We start from the raw sequence: 22,847 nt of genomic DNA, 5'->3' as shown, positions 1-22,847 counted from the left end.
AAAATTTTGTGTGCAATCCAATGGGAGAGTGAATTCAATTCACAGAAATTGAATAGTATAGAATAGTTCAGTGCACTCAGTTTAGAGTATCCAGTATAAAATAGTTACACTGTGAACTATTCTAGAGGAAATGTATGGTGATATAGAAAAGACAACATTAACAAGCATTAAATAATTGACAAGACAAACACAAATTCTGAATGTTGAGGAAATTTACTTAAGACATTTTCTCAACTCTGTACTGTTTTGTAATATTTGTGCTAGTCAAAAAGTGAACAGGAATAGCGGACAAAAAAACTAGATTTTGACTCAGAAGAGCTAAGATTCTTTGGCAAATTATGCAATCTCCTCTGCCTCAGTTTCCTGGACTGTGAAATAAAGGGTGCTGATTCCTTACCAACTTCAAGGGATTGTAGGAAAAAATGGAATAAAATATATGAAAGTTACCTGTAATCTGTAAAGACTTATCCAAATATAAATTATCATGTTATATAATTCTGAGTCAGCATGCACCATTAGGACAGTATAAATATTTTCATGAAAAGATTCTTACTCAGTTTAAGGTTACATGTAGAAAGTTAATTACACTAATTCCAATATAATGGAGCAAATTGAATTCAATATTTATTTTTCAATGTTTTAAATAAATTACCAGTCTAAGTTTTCCTCTAGGAAGAGAGATAATATTTTTACTTTTTGAAGGTAAGTCAATACTTTCATGCAAAAATATTCCTCATTTAATTCATTATCTTCATTATTACCAATGTAAAAATTTTAATTGGATAAACTAAATATTTACTTTTGTCTTTAAGTATATTTCTTGATACATTTTTGAAGTTTAAAAAATTTTGATTTGTGACAACTATTGAAGTAAAAGAAAAAAGCTCCAAATGTCAAATCACTGATAAAATAATACAATTTTATTAATGTTGTCATTTAAAGCTATATCCTGAGGTAGTTCTAAGAAACCTTTCAGGAACATTCTATTATTTAGGACACTAGATGGTGTGATCATCTGTTGAAATGTAATTTTCAAGATTATCCTATGTATATACTTTTGATAACAATAACAACAAATGTCAAGTTATTACTTACTCATTTAGTATTAGATCAGGTGCAAAATACAGCATCTGTCCACTGACATGCTTATAAGATCTCCATCCTAGTCCAAATACCATTAAGCTCATCCAAGAATACTGGATGAGAGTTATCTGGTCATCAATATGTAAGTTTCGAAAACCTACAAAATAAATTTACATATAAAATGATCACAAAAATCACTTTGTCAAAAATCTTAAAAATAAATAAAAATTTGAAAATAGATGTAAGTAGGGTAATGTAATATAATGTTTTCAATCTCAATATATTTACACAAAAAAGCAGGAAATAATAATAGAGTCTGAAACACTAAAAAGAAGAGGCTCTGGAATTTATTAAAATTAGTCACTGTGATTTAGCATTTCTGGGAATTCACTAATTAAATCAAACATCTATCATTCATTCACGCAACACTCATTTATTGAGAGCCAACTGTGTGCCAGGCACTGTGGTAAAATGTTGCGGTTATGAAGATGAGTAAGACACAACCGTTGCCCTTAAAAGAAGCTTGCAACTCAACAGGAGAGATAAGCACATAAGTATTGCGATAGAGAAGGTAAGAGGGAATACACCAGGCAATAGGAAGATCAGGAAAATTGCCCCCAAACAGAAATAATGCCTGAACAGATTAGAGTCAGTTGGTGGAGGAATCTTAATTCTTTGGGATTTAAACATAAATTGGTTTTATTTTGTAAAACCACTGCTCTCAATTATGCTACATCTAGTTTTTCTTTAACAATCCTTAATTAAATTTTGGGTAGATTCCATAGTTTTCTGGTCACTTTTGCTTTCTGAAACTTAATCCAGTCTCATTTTAAACTCCCATATGGCTTAAGAGGTTTAGAGTCTGTGGGTATGGGTGTGTTTGTGTGTGTGTGTGTGTGTGTGTGTGTGTGTGTGTGTGTGTGTGTGTGGTGTGAATGCTCTGGTCTTTCACACCTTCACAACCTCCCTCTTTTAGACCTTTCTCTGGTGTTGGTGGCAGAGGAAGGATGGCAGGGAAAAGGCAAGTGTATCTTCACTTACACAGTCAAAGTTTTCTCTCCATCTCTTTCTAATTCTCTTTTTGCCCGCTTGGGGGAAGATGACCAGCTCAGCACTGATGGGCTTAAAGGAGGGAGGGGTAAAGGGGTGCTTGGAGGCATGGGCTGGGGTCAGATCGTTGATGGTCTTGTATTCCTATTAAGGAGCAATGGGAGTGATATAGCCTGATTTATATTATGCACAGCTCATTGGTAGCCATGTGGAGGATGGATTCAAGGGAAAGGGTCTGAGGTTAGGGAGAGAAATTGGGAGCTATGGCCAAAGTCCAGGTGAGCGATGATAAAAGCCTGAAATAAGTCAACAGGTAGGAGTAGAGAAGATAGAGTGCATCAGAGAAATGTTTAAAGAGTAAAATCAAAGAAATCTGGCAAGTGATAGTACATAGGTAGGAGAAAGAGGGAGTCAAATAGATCTTTCAGTTTTTTTACTTGAATGGTGGGTGTCTCAGCATTACTGAGACAAAATAAAGGAGGAGAAACAGGTTAGAGAAAAAATAGTAAGTTTTGGACCTGTTTGAGGGACTGATGGGATATCCACATACATGTGAATTAGAGGTATGAGGAGTTATCGGAGCAAAAGATATAAAATTTAATTTATGTGTACCTGAAACAATAAAAGTGAATGAAATATTTCATTAAAGGTATAAAGAAAAACAAGTGTATTGGTAGGAACCTCAACCACTTTCTGTACAGCTTTTTAAATAGTGTCTATTCCTTCAAAAAGTCTCACTGAAGTCCACTTACAAATGGCCTATTTCAAAAGTAAAACCAAAGCAAAACTTAATTTCTTAGATCTCAAGGGCAAAAGAAATTTATTTCCTGATTCAGTTAACTGTCTCAAGGCAGGTAGCAGAAAAGCCTATCTATCTTCTCTCCATACGTTCCAGATAGTCCCTACTTCATGCGAATAGTAGGAAGACTGCTATTCCCTTCCTAGAAATTCTTAGTCTCAAACGAACCAAAAACAACCCTAGCACATATTCATAAATAGTGGTACCATAGCAGATATTTGCCCCCTTTTTGGGGGGAGGGTGACTTTTCAGTGTTTCACTTTCTCCCCTGCCTCCTTCTCTCCCTCCCTTTTTTCCTCTATGCAAATAGAGTTTCCCATTGATTGTAGTTTAGTGAGCGCAAGTCCCCCACTTTCCCATCAAGGAAGTTGGCTAAGGCCTCTTCCCCTGGGCTTGTGATCTAGGTTTGATCTGTGGAACACCTACTACCTGGACTTTGAAGCAAAAAATAGTAAAACAAAGATTAACATATGGTTAGGCTTTACTTGTGATGGTGGTAGTGCCTAATGACAGTGGGATCCAATGGGGACATTTATGATTTGTTTATTGGCCCTCCAGAGATGCCTTGGTTTCTGCCTACTTTCCAGACTTGTCCTCTAGCTTCTATTCAGTGAATCCCTGATGTCTTTTCAGAAAATTATTTTTTTCTTTTCTTTTTTTTTTTTTTGGTGAAGCTCAACTGTTTTTTCGTGGGGGGGTTGTAGTTGTTTTACAATGTTGTGTTAGTTTCTACTGTACAGCGAAGTGGAGTTCCCTGTGTGCTATACAGCAGGTTTTTATTAGTTAAGTATTTTATACATATTAGTATATATATGTCAATCCCAATCTCCCAATTCATCCTTGTTTTGTTTTTAATAGCCAGAGGCATTTTGTTTTTGTTTTTTTAAATTAATAGAGTTGGTGTTTATTGCTTACATTCTGATTTATTCAGGTGTAGAAAGACTCCCTAAATAACTAGCCAAGAAAAATTTGGCATGCAATTTTCATAATTCTCTTTTTATTTTCATATGCCATATATACATCTTAAAGTTCATGTTTATATATTTTACCTCTCTGTTTTTTAAAAAAATTATGAGTCAGTCAATACAATAGATCTAATACAGAAATGCCACTTGTAAACTGAATATTTTATAGTAATAGTAATTAGTTCTTCCACCAAGTTTAGGATCATTTGATAAGAAATAAATAAACTTTCCTAATTTTTGCAAAGCAAGACCCCCTCAAGGGAGGCACATATAGACTTGGTCTATTTTTAGTATATTATAATATAAAAGGCAAATCTTGCTGAAATAACTTAAAACTTATGAAATTACCGATATTTATAGCAGAAAGTATATTCTTTCTATTTAACAGAATGGAAAACAACTCAGAAAATAGCTTTATTTACTCCCCCTTTTAGAGGGCTTATCTGAGATAAATGTACAATGTTAAATTGACTTGAACATACTTGGTACAGAAGTGCAATTTTTTTTTTTACCATTAACTGTAATATCATTCATTACTTTATACTGAAACAAAGACGGGAACACTGAGATCAAATTCCCATTGATGATAATGATCAGGTAAACTCAGTACATTTGAGATGAGGATCAAAATGAAAACCTTCACACAGAGAAGTGATGGATGACCCGTAATTGTGTTCAACAAGTAGTAAAGAAAAATGCCCTTTCCTTTAAAGTGACTTGACTTGATAATTTCTGTCACAAGCTGTCCAATCCTTAATGCCTAAGAAAAAACTGAAAAGAAAGTGTACAGTAACACATGGTTTATATGACCTAGGTTCTCCTGGCTTAATTCCAGAGTTTCAATAAAATATACAGGCTGTGCTCCTCTAAAAACTGTCTCATACTGAAATAGTTAATCTACAACAAGGGCAGAGCACTAACTACCTCAGCACCTTATGACACAAAGCATGAACTTTAAGGAACACAAAATACCTTCAGCACAATAAATGTAATCACCAACATATGTATGATGACATTATGAATAAGGACATGATGGGTAATGATTTAAGGCAGCATAGTTCTTTCATACGAATTCCAAAATTTAAATTTCTATAAATATTCTTTAAGCACCTGTTTGGGATGAAGCATTATGTTTGCAACTCGGCATAAAGACTAGAAAGATGCTGTTTCTGCCTTTAACACTTGTAGTCTGTGAGACAGACAGATAAGTAGAACATAATTACCACTGAAGCGTGACAGTGGTGTGGTTGACAAAGGCAAGGGTGAAGTGCTCGGAGAGAAAAGGGGCCTTTGGCTTCAGTCTGGGAAGGCGCAGGAAAATCTTTCTAGGGGAAGGTTGATTAGCATCCTGAAGGCTAGTTAGGGACTAGCCGGGGAAGATGTAGGAGAAAAGAAGGGCCTCCAGGTAGGGAAAACAATATGGACGAAGAAAGGCAGGAAATCGAGCAAAGAGCTTTGTGGGAACTGAAGCTTAAGGTGCTTGAAGTGGGAGAGTGAGAGAAAATGTGCAAACTCAGGAGGCAGATCACAGAAGGGCCTGGGGTACTAAGGCTAAGAACTCTGGCTTTGTTCTGGAAAGGGAAGGGAATAACATAATTGATTATAATTGTTTTTGAAAGATGATTCTGATGGCAGAATTGAGTATGGTTTGGGGGTAGTGTGAAACTGTGGTAATAGTGTCAGTCAGGGGTCTACGACCGAAATCTAGGAAAAAATGACGAGGACCTAAACTAGCTCAAGGCAGTAGCAGTGTAAATATCGTGGATAATGAATCATATCTATAATAAGCAGAGGTGACAGAATTTGATAACTAATTAGACAGGAGGTGAAGGAGAAAAGTAAGCCAAGGATTATAATCAAGATTCTGTCTGCAGTGCCATTTCAAGATACAGAAAAAGGCCTTAGGCTCACGGAGCAGAAGGTCATATTGGCTTGGAAGTTCATTCAGGTGGAAATGTGTAATAAGCAGTAGAAATATATGGTCCAGTAGTTCCGTAGAGGGTCTGGGTTGGTACCATGTAATTAGGAGTCATCGGAATATAGTGGTAGTTGAAAACAAGGCCATGAGTGAGCACATCCAGCCTTGCAGACTGAGAAACTAATGGAATATAAGATGGAACCAGGAAATGCTAAATTCATGGTGTGAGTGGCAGAACAAATCCACAAAGGAAACAGGAGATATGTAAATTGAGAGAAACATATCTGTCTGGAAGGCAAGTGACGAACGCCAAAGGAAGAGGTTCGGCAAGACATGGTTACTTTGGCAATGGCCCCAGAGGCATGTGAAACATGTTAAGGGCTGAAAGTATTCATTTGATTTGATAAGTAAAACATTTTGGCGACATTGGCAATAGAAATGTCAGTGGAATAGGATATCAGAAAAATCATTGTTTAAAGTCTTCATAGAAGTATTATCAAAGCCTGACTTTACTCTTAGAAGGCTAATCTCATTTCTTTTCTATCACTTTGTTGGGGAAAGTAATTTAATTTATTCACTTGATTTGGGGCGAGAGAAAAACATCTTTTGTCACACATGCAATGCCTATCACTGACTCAAAAGATATTTTGGCATGCTTCAAAGGCAGAAAACCAGACAAAGGACTGTTCGAGTCCTCTGATATTGATGATTGCAAGTAGTCTGGCTAGCTGAGACCAAGAAGTAAGGTATGTTTAAAAATGTCAAAGCATTGACCTGAATAGATTTTTTTCACCAACTAAATAGAAGAATCAAGACAACATTTATAAAAAAGGAAATATTTCTCGCAAACCTCTCTGTCACATCAATTCTGCTACAATGTATTAATATACAGGATGAAGAATATTTAAAGATGAAATTGGACTGGGAATGAGTACTTAATGATTTAACTTCCAAAGCCTACCCTGACTCAGCCCATAATGTATGCCTCTAAATTTACTTTCTGCCACTCTCCCCAATATAACTTTATTGTCAGTGGTTTCTTAATACTTGGATGATGAAACCCCCAGGAGGCCAGTAGTGTCTGAGAAACCATATGCACAAATGTATTTTTTCTCAATCAACAGCTATTAAAAGTTTTAATTACTATGCCGTGGGGGAAGGTATGATGACATTTTTTTATGTTACTAAGGGACCTTCACACCTGAAAAGATTGAGAACTATTCTTATGCTGGTCTAATTCATTGTTTGCCAAGCATACCTCATGACTTCCTTATTTTACACCACCAGCCACACTATTCCTTCTATCCAGAATGCTTTCTTGTCTTAACCACGATTTATCAGAGTCTCATTTCTCCTTCATGGTGTACTTTAACTGAAACCTTGTCTCTGAATCCTTCTTTTGTCCCTGAAGCCAAAAATGTTCTTCTGTCCCCATTTTTAAGAATCTGTATCTTATGCCACTTTCACATACGTCTATAGTTGACCTTTGAACAACATGGGTTTGAACTGGGTCCACTCACCCAGGATTTTTTTCAGTACTACAGTACTACATGATCCACAGTTGGCTGAACCTGTGGATGCAGAACTGGGCTCACTGTGAAGTTACATGTGGACTTTTGACTGCTCGGAGGATCAGTGTCCCTAGCTCCCACATTGTACTAGGGTCAACTGTATAGTTGTTTGGGTGTCTTATATTCCGTTGGATTGAATGTTCCTTAACAGAGGGAATATGTCTTGTTCATTTTTTAAATTTTGTATTGCTTCAAGTTTCAAATAAGAAAACATTACCCACTGAAATTATAGCTAAATGTCAATGGGAAATCATTCATGTATAGGTACAATATGTCAGAGGCAATGTATCCTAAGAGACCGCTTGTAAATGTACTGTCATGAGGCTGAAGTATCTTGCAAGTCTCCATTAAATAGAAACAAAGATATCTCTGAAATACTATGGGAACAATGTTAAATACAATGCAATTATTGTAACAGGTCCAAGATAAAAGAAAAGCATAGACAAAGGTGAAATGAGAATCCCTGATCAGGCAACATAAATCCTCTCAGGGACCTGCAGATACATGCCTTGAGGCCCTCATGCATGCTGTCACCTTGGTAATGATTATCATTCTGCAGCTGATCTTTTTTTCTCCGGAGAAATTTTTAATATTATCTTTTTTCTTGGCAAAGTTAAAGGGCATTGGTTTATTTGGATAAACACATATAATCTAAAAGTTTTATTTCTTGAGCAAACACTTATTATATACAGTATTTTAACTTCAAATCCCTACAGGTCTGCTATTCAAATGAGCTTAACCAGAGAACATATGATCCTGTGAAGAAGTGTTGTCCCTGTTTAGTTTAGGACCATGATTCCTTTCACCCAGATCTTCAAGGCAGATTTTTCTCCTTTTATGCCTCAGAGGGCCTGAAATCTGATCATAAGCTGACTTCCCAACTACACTTTCTTATTGTGAAAGAATTACCTGATCTACCTACATGTTTTCCTAGCAGCATCTTTTTTTTTCACTGTAAATAAGTAAACTGACTACTAATAAGCTTCATTTAACCAAGCCCATCTTTCACAGACCAGTAACATGTGAGTGAATGGATAAAATAAGTTCCTCTTATGTACAAAACTGATGACCAGATGCTAGGATGTGCTGCACCAAAATGCATTCACACCATGCACTCAGCCTTCTGGCTTCTCTTTCTAACACCACTGTTTAATTGTTAAGTCTTGCACACAGGAAGTATGCAATAGACACTTACTGAGTGAATCAAGTAAATAAAAACTGTACTCTGATTTAAAGTCAACTGACAGCTTTTGAGTAGCTAATGGTATACCAGATTACTTTATATATATATGTGTCCTTCAGAGTCCTTTCACAGAGGTTGATATAGTCACTCTAGTTCACTGATTATTTTAATCATTCATTAGAGTTATTCCCAGAATTCAGATCATGAAAATATGGTTTGAAAGACCATGGGCCACACTATACTTTAATAATCCTAATGTTTCCCTTATTATACAGTTAGTGAAAACAGTACATGTAATACTGGTGATGCCATCATTCTTGTTTACTTACACACAAATTACATTTTGTAACATTAAAAATGTTGCCACCAAATACAATGTAAAGATTTTCTCTCACTCTTTTTGAGGGTGTGTGGGGATAAAAAATCTAGAGAGATAATAGTGTTTCAATTTAAGACGCTCACTTAGCTCTTCCCCAAAATGAATAAATTATTGTTGGAATTATGACTGTTTATTTTCTAACTTTGCCAATGACAGTAGAATATTTTTAAACAATAGAGAACGTACAAAATGCAAACAAAAGAAATATGAACTATATCAACAAACATCAAAGAAATAACCTTTTCCAAATCATAGAAAAACAGAAAAGTTTAAACACATAAACTCTCTCTCCCTCTCTCTCTCTCTCTCTCTCTCTCTCTCTCTCTCTATATATATATATATAAATATATATATATATATATTTTTTTTGCGGTATACGGGCCTCTCACTGTTGTGGCCTCTCGTGTTGCAGAGCACAGGCTCCAGACACGCAGGCTCAGCAGCCATGGCTCATGGGCCCAGCCGCTCCACGGCATGTGGGATCTTCCCAGACCGGGACACGAACCCGTGTCCCCTGCATCGGCAGCGGACTCTCAACCACTGCGCCACCAGGGAAGAACCAAACACTCATATTTTTAAATAGAAAATGTTCGCCAATGTTATTGTAATATTTTAATTTAATAAAGGTCTATCAAATTTGATAACCACTTTACAGTAACTTAAAAAAAAATTCAGAACTTTTCTAGTGGAAAAAAATATTACCTGTCCAAGGCTTTTCAGCAAGAATGAAGCTAATAAGGACCTGGGCACTGTGATTTTTGATTTTACTTTATCTTCACCAGAATAGTGAATCTAATTAACTTTTCTCAACATGTGTTTTTTAAAAGATTCAACAAACAGGAATCTATTTTTCTTTCTGTCTCATGTAAACTTGAATTTTCAATAACAATTCATCTATAGTATTTCAAACCTTTCAGGTAGAATAATAACTGAGAAATAATATTAAGGCAAATTGGGAAATGAATTCTTTTTTAAAAAGACTATTAAATTTACTTGGAGACTAAAATGGCTTATTATGTATAATTCTTAATCAGATATTGGAAAAATAAACTGGTCTAAAGGAGTATAAGGATATTATTGGTGTGAAGAGAAAGTAACTTTGGAAAAGGACACAAAGATCAAAAATGTTCTATTTCTAATTATGGGATTAATGCCTCCACAAGTAATTACTACCCATGTATTCTCTTGGCTTTGCACTCTAAGATTTAGCCAGGTGAGAACTGCACCCCTGTAAACTCCTTCAACTGCTTGGCTCCTATGGAGCTGTGCTGAGAGAGCAAAAGTAGCTTATAAATAAAATGACTGAAATCCTTTCATGATGATATAAGCCAAATTCTCACTGTCTAGGTATAAATTCGAGAAAATAGTGACTGGAGGTTTTTCTATGTCCAAATTATTTGTTTATGTTTAGGAATTTTATTTCTTAATTGGCTTTAGATACTCTGCTATACTCAATACTATTTTGATTTGTTACATTTGTACATTTGTACATTTGTACATTTGTACATAGGTACATTCAGTTTTATTTTCAACCATGTGAGGTTGGTTAAATTAGGATTTGGAATGAACTAGACATTTCTAAGAAGATGGTCAGTTTGTCTTTTTTCTGAACTACTATATTATCTATGGTTTAACATATTGATTTATGCTAATCCGTAACTATTTCATTATGTAAGTCTTGATTCATCAACAAGACTCAAAATGTTATCTATGTCTTTTGTATTTCCATAGCACACAGTAGGGTCCTAGACAAGTAACATGTAATATAGAGTCCTAGATAAATATTTTGAACTGCTGAAACACATACTAAAACACCCTGTTTACACTATGTTTAATTTATTGCACAGACTGTTTTATTTAACCACCCACTAGTAAAAAGCCATAGTAAAGTTTTTATTACATGCTATTATATACAAATAATTATTACCTGGCAGTAACTTAGACCACTTGACTACTGAAAGAAGTTGTCTCTCGCCTAGCTGATTCAGACTTGTCAGCAAAGAACTGGAGGTATCAGGTTTGGTGTTGTCGTGTCCTGCATAGACCACATCTGGTTCAATGCTCATGAGCAAGTTGATCAGTGGGGGGACCAACTGTAAGTCTTGATTTGGTGAAAAAGTGATTCTCTGGCTTAGGGCTTGGCTTTCATTTGGAATGCCCACCGGCTGTGAGAGAGCAACGGCATCTAGTGCTCTCATAACTCTAACTTTATTGAACTTTTTAAACTTTCGACCTACAGAGAAGAAAAAAAGAAAGGAAGGTAATATAAATACATAGAAACTAAATATTCCAGCAGAGAATGATTTTTCTTAAAATTATAGCATTATAGGCTTTGGCATCTATCTGATAAAATGAGATACAATAAGTAAAAATGTTAGGTCTCAGACTTGGATTAAAGAATTAATTACACCAGCGTTCACTGGGCTGATGGGTGTGGGTAATTACACCAGTATCCCATGCAAGGTTATGGAGCTTCGCAGTAACACGTAGAAAAGACAAATGGCTTTTAGCAGAAACCAAGCTCAGTGTTGGTCAATATTCTGACAGGACTGCCTTCCCAAAGTTAATGCTACAGACTACATAATTAAAACATAGTGTTTAGTAGATGCTGAATCTCCTTTTGAGTTTTATTCTTTTAAGAATCTGTTAAAAGATATGCATATACATATGCAAACCCCACAAAATCTTGTGCACAATTTCAGCGGACTCATGATCATTTGAAATTCCTTGAAATCAATACATGGACTATTATGAGATATAAGGACCCAAAGTTAAGAATCTAATTTCTAAATTAAGGGAGGAGAGAGTCTACATCTTGTGCTGGTCAGGCCACATTGGTATTTCTGGACAATTTCTAGAATTTCTATTTTGCTGAATTGTCGTGTGTTAGGAAGAAAAACAGTCTGACACAGGGAGATGAGTAGAAATCTGCCTCATGAGGACTGGTTGAAGGAGACCAAGATGTAAAACTGGGCCACTGCTGGTTCCCAGGTGCCTTGGGGTGATCAGAGGGCAGGCTGGACTACAGCTCCCACCTGCTCTATGACAGGCAAGGGCTAGTTAACAGTATCAAGTGTCTGTGCTGTTTAAGCCAGGAAAAAAGGCTAAGGAAGGCTTGATAATGGTTTGCAATCATCTGAGCAGAGGCTGCAGTTTGCTGTATCTAATCCTTGTTCTGGCTCATAGACATGTTTTGTTTGGCTCACACAATTCTTTCCAGAGTTATGAAAGCATCTCTGAATTAGCTGGGTGGCGACAATCTGTTAGAGCCAAGCTACAGCTTCTGCTTTTGAATGGGGCACAGACACTCCAACATGTCCCCGTTCCTACCACAAACTGGTAGTAGGCCATTGGTCAATTTTCTTAAATCAGGTCACTCTGCCCAATTAAGTTACCTGCCTGGTCTCTGCAAGCATTTGCCTTTGTGATTTCTGAGCTCAAGTATTGTCATAAAGAAAAAGGATTACACTTGTTCTATAAACCACCCCCCTCCAAAGTTGTGTTAGAATGGATAGGTGACAGAGAAACAAATGCCATGGGGTCAATATATAGAAAGCATCCAGAAATGTTTAAGGAGATGTTTCAAACAAGTTTCCTGGGGAAGGAATGAGTTACCAGAGGGAAGGGAAGTAATATTTGTGGAGTATCTACTATATGCCAGGAATTTTATATATGTATCATTTATGCCTCACAACAAGTAAGTATTATTAATTCCATTTGTAATTTGGGAAAATGAAGAGTCAAGAAGATGGCATGCCCAATGTTAGAGTGATAGAGCTTGGGTTATGTGGACTCTGAAGTCCAAACTTTTTCTCACACAATCTCTCTGGCATTTCAGGCGGAGACTTCATGGTCATTTGGTGGGATTCTGGAAAAGAGGTCTAGGCAAGAGATTGTGGGAAAGAGCACAAAGGTTGATTCCTTCCAATCCTAAAATACTGTGGTTAGCAGAAAATAAGACATACATCCTATCAGCCCCTTCCCTCCCCAATAATAACTCCAAAATGGTTTTCTTTTTCATTTACTTTAACCCCTTTTCTCTTTTTTATGCCCTTTCAGTTCTGGTTTTATCAGGATTTGATTACACTATGAAACCATGGATTCTTACTGAAAACTAAAGCAAATGTTTTACATTTTGTTCAGTGTAAAAAGTCTTACACCAAAAATAAATTCCAATATCCTAACATGCTGATTATGTATAATGCAGTTTGAATTAATATAGAAATGTTCACATTTCTGCTTGTGATCCAGTCTTTTCATGAGTCCCAGTGAAAAAAAGGGGAACATGTGATAAAAGCAAAGTTGAAGGATGAATTACAATTGAACTAGATCATTTACATATCTATCTTATGTAATTTAACTTGCAGCTCAAGGGTTTGAAATAAACACTAGCATTTCCATTTTAAAGATGAGGAATAGGTTTATAGAAGCTAAGTAATTGGCCAAGTTTATAGAGATAATAAATGCCAAAGCAGAGATATTAATCAAGGGTTAATTTATTTTATTCTTTCTTTTACTTACTCATAAAACACTGATTGAGTGGTTTCATGTACCAGGCACCGTTTAAGGTCCTGAAACTACAGCTGAGTAATCAAACAAGGTATCTGCTTTCATGGGACTTATATTCTGGTGGGAAGATAGAGAGGGCCCGCAAACAAATAAAGAGTAAGATAATACCACACAATAGTATGCACTGTGAGTGAAACGTGTAATGTAACAGAGAGTGACTTGAGGGAACAGGACATTAAATAGAACGGTCAGGGGAAGACTATGGTCTTTCCACTAGACCACACTGCTGCCCCTTCACATAGGTTTTATTTCTCTAAATCTGCAGGCTAATGACTCTTCTGGAGCTAATCAAGCAGTGTATATCAAGGGAGAACTTTGCACATCAGGAGAATTAACTTAAAGAATTGAATAAATGTAAAGTATTATTAAGAGATGTTTTCCTAAAGTGCTAAATTGTTACAATCTTGCCACCTCTACCCTCCACCCCCTACAATGAATATGTTTGGTCTTCCCAAAATAAATCTTAAGAGATGTAATAACTCTTCCATTTATCTACAGCTTATGAACATGTGGCATGTGGGAAAAATGAACTTTGGGTTGGTCATATCTGGGTATGAATCCTATCATTTAGAAGCATTATATCTGGGGTGGATTATTTTATTTATCCAAGTATCAGTTTACTCACCTATTAAACAGGGCATTTACCTCACAATATCACCATTAGCCTAGGTAAAATAATGTGTAAAAGTATGTGGTGCTTGGCATATAGCAGACACTCACTAATGTTAGCTGTGACTTCAGAAAGAATTGAGAGAGGAAGGGAAACTGTAACTTCATTTAGTTTGCATTTTCTGATATTAAAAAGTGTTCCTAATCACCTCTTTTCTCCTCCCTCCAAAACCCAAGCAAACAAACAAACGACAAAGCCTTCTATGGTCAAATATGTTTAAGCAATGCTGTATTAGAAAAGTTAAAGTGATATCCTTACCTTACTTAGTACTGTATCTCAGAACCTTCAATATGTTGTATGGATTATGGATCTCTAAGAGAATAATATGAATATATAGTGTTTCCCAAGTATATCTGTCTTTTTCACTTGATGAAAAACCTGCTAGTATCTCATGAGATTAACAGTTTGGAAAACACTACTTTAGAATATTTTTCTCTATGAGGTTTGCATTTGAGATCAAGCCTATGATTTGGACCTCATTAGTTCCATTGTCAAGCAATGCAGTCACTGATTTTTCTCTTAGCAAGTTAAATAAAATAACTAGCTGTTATTAAAAATACAGTTAACCTTAGCTCCTCTTGACATTATATAAAATAGGAACTGTAAAGACACATGTACATCTGCACCAATCTTAATTTTAAATTGCCTTTGTTTCATCATAGAGTAAAATATAAAAAGTATTGTTTTCCTTTAATTCTATCACAACTGGCAACTTTAAGTTAAGGTCCAGAGCCCCAAAGAGGATGAAATTAGATTAAAATTTAGATATATAATTTTTGTAACCACATACACATTTGTAGATACAAATCAGAGTCCCCAAGGGAAGATAATGTTAAGAGAAGAAGAGGGTTAATGAAAAAGTTCCCCTGTTCTTGACAGTGATCGTCAGAGAAGATACCACCTCTTTGTCAGCTTTGTATATTCTCTCCAGTGTCCGGCAGTGCCTCAATAAATCTCTGCTGAATGAATGAAAGAATACATTATTATGTCTTTCTGTAGTTATTCTCTATTGCTGCATTTGTTTCCTTCAGAGCACACAGCCTCCTCCTCTGCTAGGCTAATTGACCCATGAGGATAGGGGCCAGGTCTCTTTTATTTACCAATGTAGATCTGAAGCTTTCCAAACCATCTATCATACAGTGGACTACTAATAAATATTTGTTCAGCTATTGAAGTTATTATTTTGACTTAACCTAGATCTTGAAAAAGGAATATCACAGGAAGAGTACTAAAAAGATAATGTGAACAGCAATGTGATTTGTTTTTTTGATTTGCTGGATTTTATATAAGGTAGTCTTTCAAAGAAATGATTCCTAGTCTTCATGTATAAAAATCACTATTAAATAATATAACAAACAAATCTATAGAATTTTATATAATTGTTGATTGATTAACTAGATAATGGCAAAAAGTACTCAGAATTCAGTAAAAATTTAGAATGACTCTGTATTGCAATGTTACTCATGTACTTCTGAAAAATAACAGTACCTGGTGGTCTGGTAACCTAAGTAGAAACTAGGTGTGTGGGCCCAGTAACCACCTCCCACCCACTATTCTCCCACCCCACTGCATCTATCTTCAGAAGCTTTCATTGTTTTGTGGGAAGGAGGGAAGACAGGTTCAAATGCTAGGGATGGGCATGGGGGTATAAGAAGATGGGGAGAAGGACTTAATAGTTGTCTTTCATTCAATCTGATGGACATCATTTTGAGGATGGAATCAGATGCAGAGGAACTGATTTTTTGAGGCTTAGGAAAAGAGGAGATCCATCTGGAGAACATTTTCTTTGTAATCAATGTATAATATTGGTACCCCTATACTCTGCTTCCCTCCTGTTACAACGCATGAACTGCGTATGCTCTTACCATTTCAGCACTAAATCTTATTCCTTCTCACCTACTCAATGACTTTTCTCTGAAATTGTCTGCCCTCTTGTCTGCATGATAGTCCCTCTTATGCACAATCCACCCCATGAAGAGAAATTACTCTCTCTAATTCCTCTCCTCCCATTCTCCCTTGAACCCATTCCAGTCAGGTTTTTCTACTACTCCCTACTCCAATAAAATTGTTCTTGGCAAGGGCACCAATGATTTCCACTGGTCAAAATACAATGGTCAATACTCAGTATTTATCTTAATCAAACCATCAGTGGTACTTGACACAGTTCATCACTTCCTTCATCTATTCTCTTGGCTTCCACATAACTCACTCTTGTGGCCACTCCTTTAGTCTCTCAGGCTTGCTTTTTACATCTTCTTGACTTCTAAGTCTTGGAGTTCCAGAGCTCAGTCCTCAGACTTCTCTTAGATAGCTACACTCTCTTTATAGGTGTTAGCATCTACTCTTATATCTTTAATGTCACATAGATATGGAATGATTACAAATTTATAACTCCTGCCTCAACTTTTTCTGGGAACTCTAGACTTAACTATCTTAATTGTCTATTCAGTATCTCCACTTGTATGTCTAATAACACCCCCCAAAACTTAATATGTTTAAAACAAAACTTTGAGACACTTGCCCCAGAACTGCAGCTTCCATTTTTTAACTCCATTTACACACTTGCTCTGGACAAAAACTCTGCTGTCATCCTTGATACTTCACTTATTCTCTCACTTCATATCCAATTCATCAGCAAATCCTGGTGGATGCCATGAAATTATAACCCCAATCCAATCATTTCTCCCCATTTCCACTCTTCCACCATAATTTAAGCCACCATCATCAGAGCTGTATTATTGCTACATGTGCTGATTGATTTCCCAGCTTTCCTCCTTGTACTTCCACAGTCTATCCACTACCCAGCTGAGTGAGACTTTAAAAACTACAGATTATTTTACTCCTGGCTCAAGACTCTCAGTGACCAGTCAGCCTACTTAGAATGAAGTCCAAATTCTTTATCAAGCTCTACAAGGCCCAACATAATCTTGCACAGACAGTCTCTCTTACAGTCTCCCCAGCTCCATCCATACTGATGCCCATGTTCTTGGAACTTGTTGAATATGTTCCTACCTCAGGTCTTTACCCTGTTTCCCTTGCCTGAAATTATCTTTTCCTAAATATTTGCAAGATTTGTTCTTCATTTCACTTCAGTTTATGCCCAAATACCACTTTATCACATAGGCTGTTCTTTCTCATCCTATAATTAGATATTTGTAACATATATACCCAGAATACACAAAGAATTCCTATAAATCAGAAAGAAAAGACATGAACAGACATTTTATAGAGGTAGAAAAATAGAAATAGGCAAGAAAAATACAATTGATCTCATTAGTAACCAGAGAAATGCAAATTAAGACCACCATGAAATACAACCTATCCAGAATGGCAAAGACACACAAAAAGGAACTTTCATACAGAGTTGATATGGGGTGCGAACTGGTAAAACTACTTTGAAAACAATTTGGCATTATCTAGTAAAGCCAAGATGAACATTTTTATAATCAGGGCATACCTTAACTACAGAAGCTCTTGCACATGAACACCAGGAGACATGTGCAAGAATGTTTATAGCTAAACTGTATGTAGTAGCCTTCAAAGTCGAAACAAACAAGAATATTGTTAAGGGACACATAGAAAATCAGAAAACCTACAGAATTGTACAAGGGAATGGAGGACCCTAAATTCAAGCTAGAAGTTTCCTGGAAAAACTGAAAGAATATGACATTCAAACAACATGCAAAGAAAGGATAAAGTATTGCATAATTATTCTTACAGTATATATGACTGAATCTGAATGGATGATGTTCCTATGAGTAGGAATTTATCAGACAAGTGTTAAGAAAGGTTCTTGAGAGAGAAGAGACATATTAGAAATGACAGCTTAAATATAGCCTAATAATAAAAATTTATTTTAGCAAAAAACTGGAGAGGAGAGGGAAAACAGTTTCTGAACTTCTTTAGTATGTGTTAATAAAATAATTGGTGAAATGATCAGTCATAGTTACTGTTTAATTCTGATATAATAAAAGAGAAATATAGATTTACTTATGACATCAGGATGGGAATGTAAGCACTAGCAAAATGGAAAAGCAGAGTAAAACTTCCAATTTAACAAGGAGGACTGAATGGGGAAAGTGAAATGAAAAGAAATATGACCAAGCCAGCAAAGTAAGAAAAGGGAAAAGAGGTAATAATGAGGAAGTATCACACACACTGAACAGAACATGTGTTGGAAGAAATAAAAATTTTATATATTGATTATATCAACAAATATTAATGGACTAAATTTCCCTGTTGACATCAAAGGTCAGCTTGGGTTGCAAAATTCTGTTTGTAGTTTTTACAAGAAACACAATAAAAAGATAGGAAAATAAGCTGAAAATTAAAAGATGAGAAAGGTGAAGCAGGAAAATACAAAATGTGGCAAGCAGAAGTAAAAATGTAATAACAGATAAAACAGAATTCAAGTCCAAAGATATTAAAATGAGACAAAGTAGGGATATTAAGAAAGGATAAAAGGTACTCTGCCCTCAAAGATGATATAAGTATATGCCTTTAATAGCAAACAATATACTAGTCAAATAATTAAAACAGAAAAATCCTCAAAAAAGAAAAACTTGATAAAAACACAAAGTGGGAATACCCATATATTTCTTTCAAATTTTGTATGTAAATAGGATAATTAATAAGCACAGATATAGAGAATTTAAAAATAAAATATATACAAGGAATCCTTAATAAGTTGTTAAAAAATGAAAGCTTACTATATTCTTAAATATCATTAAAAATTAAATATTATCATTAAAAATATCAAAATTAACTAATTAACTTGGCACTTCACACTTTTCTAATTAAGTTCTTGATCAAAGAGGAAATTAATGTAAAAGTTATTAATTGTCTAGACATTAACAAAAAGAAGACAACACTTCAAATCAAAACCCATGGGGACTTCCCTGGTGGTCCAGTGGTTGAGAATCTGTCTTGCCATGCAGGGGACGCTGCATTCGATCCCTTGTCGGGGAACTAATGCCACATGCCACAGGGCAACTAAGCCCACATGCCACAACTAGACAGCCTGCATGCTGCAACTACAGAGCCCAAGTGCTCTGGAGCCCACATGCCACAACTAGAGAGAAGCCCGTGCACCACAAAGAAGCAAAGAGCCCGCGCGCCACAGTGAAAAATCCTGCATGCCGTAACTAAGACATGACACAGCCAATAAATAAATAAATATTAAAAAAAACATGGAATGCAGTCAAATATAAAAAATATACACATAGGAGTATATAATTTTGTTGTGGAAAAAGACGGAAAGCAAATGAGCTAAATAAGCATTCAGTTAAGACATTAATAATAAAGAAAAGGTCAAGTAAACCATAAATAAAAGGAGAAAAATGTATCATACGATGTATCATAAAGGAGATATAATTACATATACTAAAATAATTAGAAGAATAAAAAAAATATTAAGTGCAACTCTCCTGAAATAAATTTGATAATTCAGGTAATGGAGAGTTTTATGGTAGAATATAAATTACCAAAATTGGCTCTGATACCAGTTTCACAGCCCAAGTCTTATCTTCTTTATCAACAAAAAATTTCTGATACCATCTTAAAGTAGAGGAAAAACTCAAAACCTTCCCTGTAGATTTTATGAAGCAACCTTAACCTTAAAGACATCATATTAGAAATAAAGATTAAACTGAATTATGATTATATAGCTAAAAATTCTAAATAAGCCATCAGCAGTTGAATTCTGCAGAATTAAAAACAGAACCCTATACTATGTCTCAATAGAGCTTGTTCTAAGAAAAGTTTGGTTAAACATTGAATATATACCACGATAATTCATCGTATCAGATCAAAGGGGGAAAAATCACATGATTTTTACCAGTAGATGATAAAAAGGCTGTGAAAGGCAGAACAATAGCTCCTCAAAGATGTCCAGGTTATAATCTCAGGAACCTGTAAATATGTTACATTGGATATCAAAGGAAAGTTAAACTTGCAGATGGAATTAAAGTTGCTAATCAGCTGACATTACACATAAGAGTATCCTGGATTACCGTGGTGGGCCTAATGGAATCACAAGGGTACTTGTGGAAAGAGGGAAGCAGAAGATTCAGATTAAGAGAAATGGCATATTGACAAAGACTTGACTGTTGTTCACTTTGAACATCGATGGGAACTATCAACCAAAGAATTTGGGCAGCCTCTAAAGCTGGAAAATGCCAGGATATGGATTTTCCCCTGGAGCCTCCAAACGGATGCAGTCCTGCTGACACCTTGATTTTAGTCCATTGGGACCCATTTCAGATTTTTGACTTCCAGAATTGTAAGATAATAAATTTGTGTTGTTTTAAGCCACTAAATTTGTGTAATTTGTTACAGCAGCAATAGGAAACTAATGTAAAGGCTTTTTGTTAATTCCTCAGTCAGGAATTCCCTGGTGGTCCAGTGGTCAGGAATACCTGCTTCCACTGCAGGGGGCACAGGTTCTATCCCTGGTCAGGGAACTAAGATCCTGCAAGCCACATCAGGAGTCATCATTACTTTAACAAACCTCAAAGTAAAATAAAGAGATAAACATATAAAGACTATTTATCAAAACCCAACAGCAAACATTATATTAATAATGAAATACTTTATTTTCAGATAAAATGACTATATATCTAGAAAACTCAAAGGATTACTAATAACCTATCAATGTATTGAGATAATTTAGTTACATGGCTAGAAAGAGCATAAGTTTATAAAAATCACTAGATTTACCACTTTTAATAATTACCACTTGAAAAATAGAAGATATTCTACCACAACATATATGAAAGTTATAAAATACTCAAGAATATGTTGAAGAAAAGCATGGGACCTGTATTAAAACTGTAAGATGCTGTCACAGAACACAAAACAAAAATTTGAATTAAGGAAAAGCATATGTTCCTGAATTGGAAACCTTAAAGTGTCAATCCTGCTCAAATTAATACATAATTTTTATACTGTTTCAATCAGAATCCAATGTTTTTTGGAATTAGAAGTGATAGTTTTATTGTTCATTGAGAAGAATAAATGTGTGTTAGAGTAGCCAAGAGAATTTTGTTAAAAGAGTAACTGTGATTTTAATATATGCCATGCTATGTATTAAAATTTATAATAATACTACCATAACCCAAACATGATATTAAACCAAACTATTGAATTATTAATAGTTTCTTGGAATGGATATATGGATCAACAGAATAGAATGCAGAACTCAGAAACATTTACAAAATCCATGTAGTACACCTTAATGTATGTTAAAAGTGGTGGGTGAGAGGCACTTCACTTGGCACACATGAAGGCTACAGGGAAAGCAAAGAACATAAGTCCTTAAGTCCATTTTCATAATAGAAAGGTAAAAGGACTGCATGGAATAAGGACCACATGGTCCTTATTCCAACTGAATAAGGACCATGTGGTCACACCAACTACTTTTACCCCATGACCTGGTCTTCTAAATTTGAAGACCAGACAAGAGATAGAGGAGAGAGAAGTAATGGAAAACTGGGAATTATTTTGGAGTTACTGATTGTATTTGACTGAGCAGAGACAAATGTACACTTACCATAACATCTTCAAACCTGCTTCCCTGTTTTATTTTTCTTCTTTACATTTATCATCTTCTATCAGGCTACAGTATTTTATGTTATATAATTATTTTGGTAATTACCTCTGTCCTCAACGAAAACGTAAGCTCCTTGATGACAGCACAGTCCCTTGTATATAGTAATACTCAATCATTCTGTTGAATAAGTTAATAATTGCACAGAAACAAAAAAACTTGTTTGTCACAAAGGCTTGAACAATAATCTGGCTTCCTGCAATATTACTTCCACTTCTTGAATAATAGGAATAAATCTAAGTGGAATTTCCCTTCAGTAAAAGACATAATCTAGTGCAGAAGGTCTAGTATATTTCATAGTAGAATGTCTGGGTCACAAACGTCTGCAAACCAGCTGTGTACACCTTTCAAAGTTACATTTATGTCCCCAACCACTGTTTCCCTCTTTCCATACCAAATCAAATAGCTGAGATTTCATGTCTTCTAGCTCAAATTATAAAGGGAAAATCAAACAAGGAAGGAAGTTGAGGGGAACCAGCTAACAATTACTAAGTCCAATAGCAGGCCAAGATAGAATTATATAGACTTAAATGTGTAGTAAGTAGTAGGCATATTGTACAGAATTTAAGCAAAAATATTTTTAGAAATGATAAAAAGGGAATGTAAAATTAAAAATCAGATGAATACAAATTAGAGTCAGAATTGTTGTAGGAAATGGCCTGAAGCAATCCTTTCAACTGTATTTCAAAGGTAAAGCGGCATCTAAGTTTCAAGAAATCAAAGAAGAGAAACACAACATTAAATAAAAGATGAAATAAATTACAAAAAAGAATAAGATAAAATGGGAGGTGACAGAGAAAAAAATTTTTAAATAAAGAAAATGAATATACAAAAATATGTTGCATTTCTACACACTAACAAGAAACTATCAGAAACAGAAATTAAGGAAACAATCCGATTTACCATAGCATCAAAAAGAATAAAATACCTAGGAATAAACCTACCTAAGGAAGTAAAAGACCTGTACTCAGAAAACTATAAAACACTGATGAATGAAATTGATGATGACACAAACAGATGGAAAGATATACCATGTTCTTGGGTTAGAAGCATT

At 35.3% G+C, this 22,847-nt stretch overlaps 1 protein-coding gene across 1 annotated transcript in view; it reads right to left on the bottom strand.

Moving 5' to 3' along the window:
• Nucleotides 1-22,847, bottom strand: part of PGR (progesterone receptor) — a 99,005-nt gene that overhangs the window by 17,346 nt on the left and 58,812 nt on the right. The window contains exons 4-5 of the mRNA XM_019923733.3: nt 10,876-11,181; nt 1,096-1,240 (exon numbers count right to left, since the gene is read on the bottom strand). Of these exons, the coding sequence (XP_019779292.1) occupies nt 1,096-1,240; nt 10,876-11,181 (451 nt within the window). The remainder of the gene's footprint in view (nt 1-1,095; nt 1,241-10,875; nt 11,182-22,847) is intronic.

This window comes from Tursiops truncatus, chromosome 8, assembly GCF_011762595.2.
Source record: "Tursiops truncatus isolate mTurTru1 chromosome 8, mTurTru1.mat.Y, whole genome shotgun sequence".
In the NCBI taxonomy this organism is placed as follows: Eukaryota; Metazoa; Chordata; class Mammalia; order Artiodactyla; family Delphinidae; genus Tursiops; species Tursiops truncatus.
The sequence above is the reverse complement of the archived record's forward strand: the minus strand, read 5'-3'. Positions and strand labels throughout refer to the sequence as shown.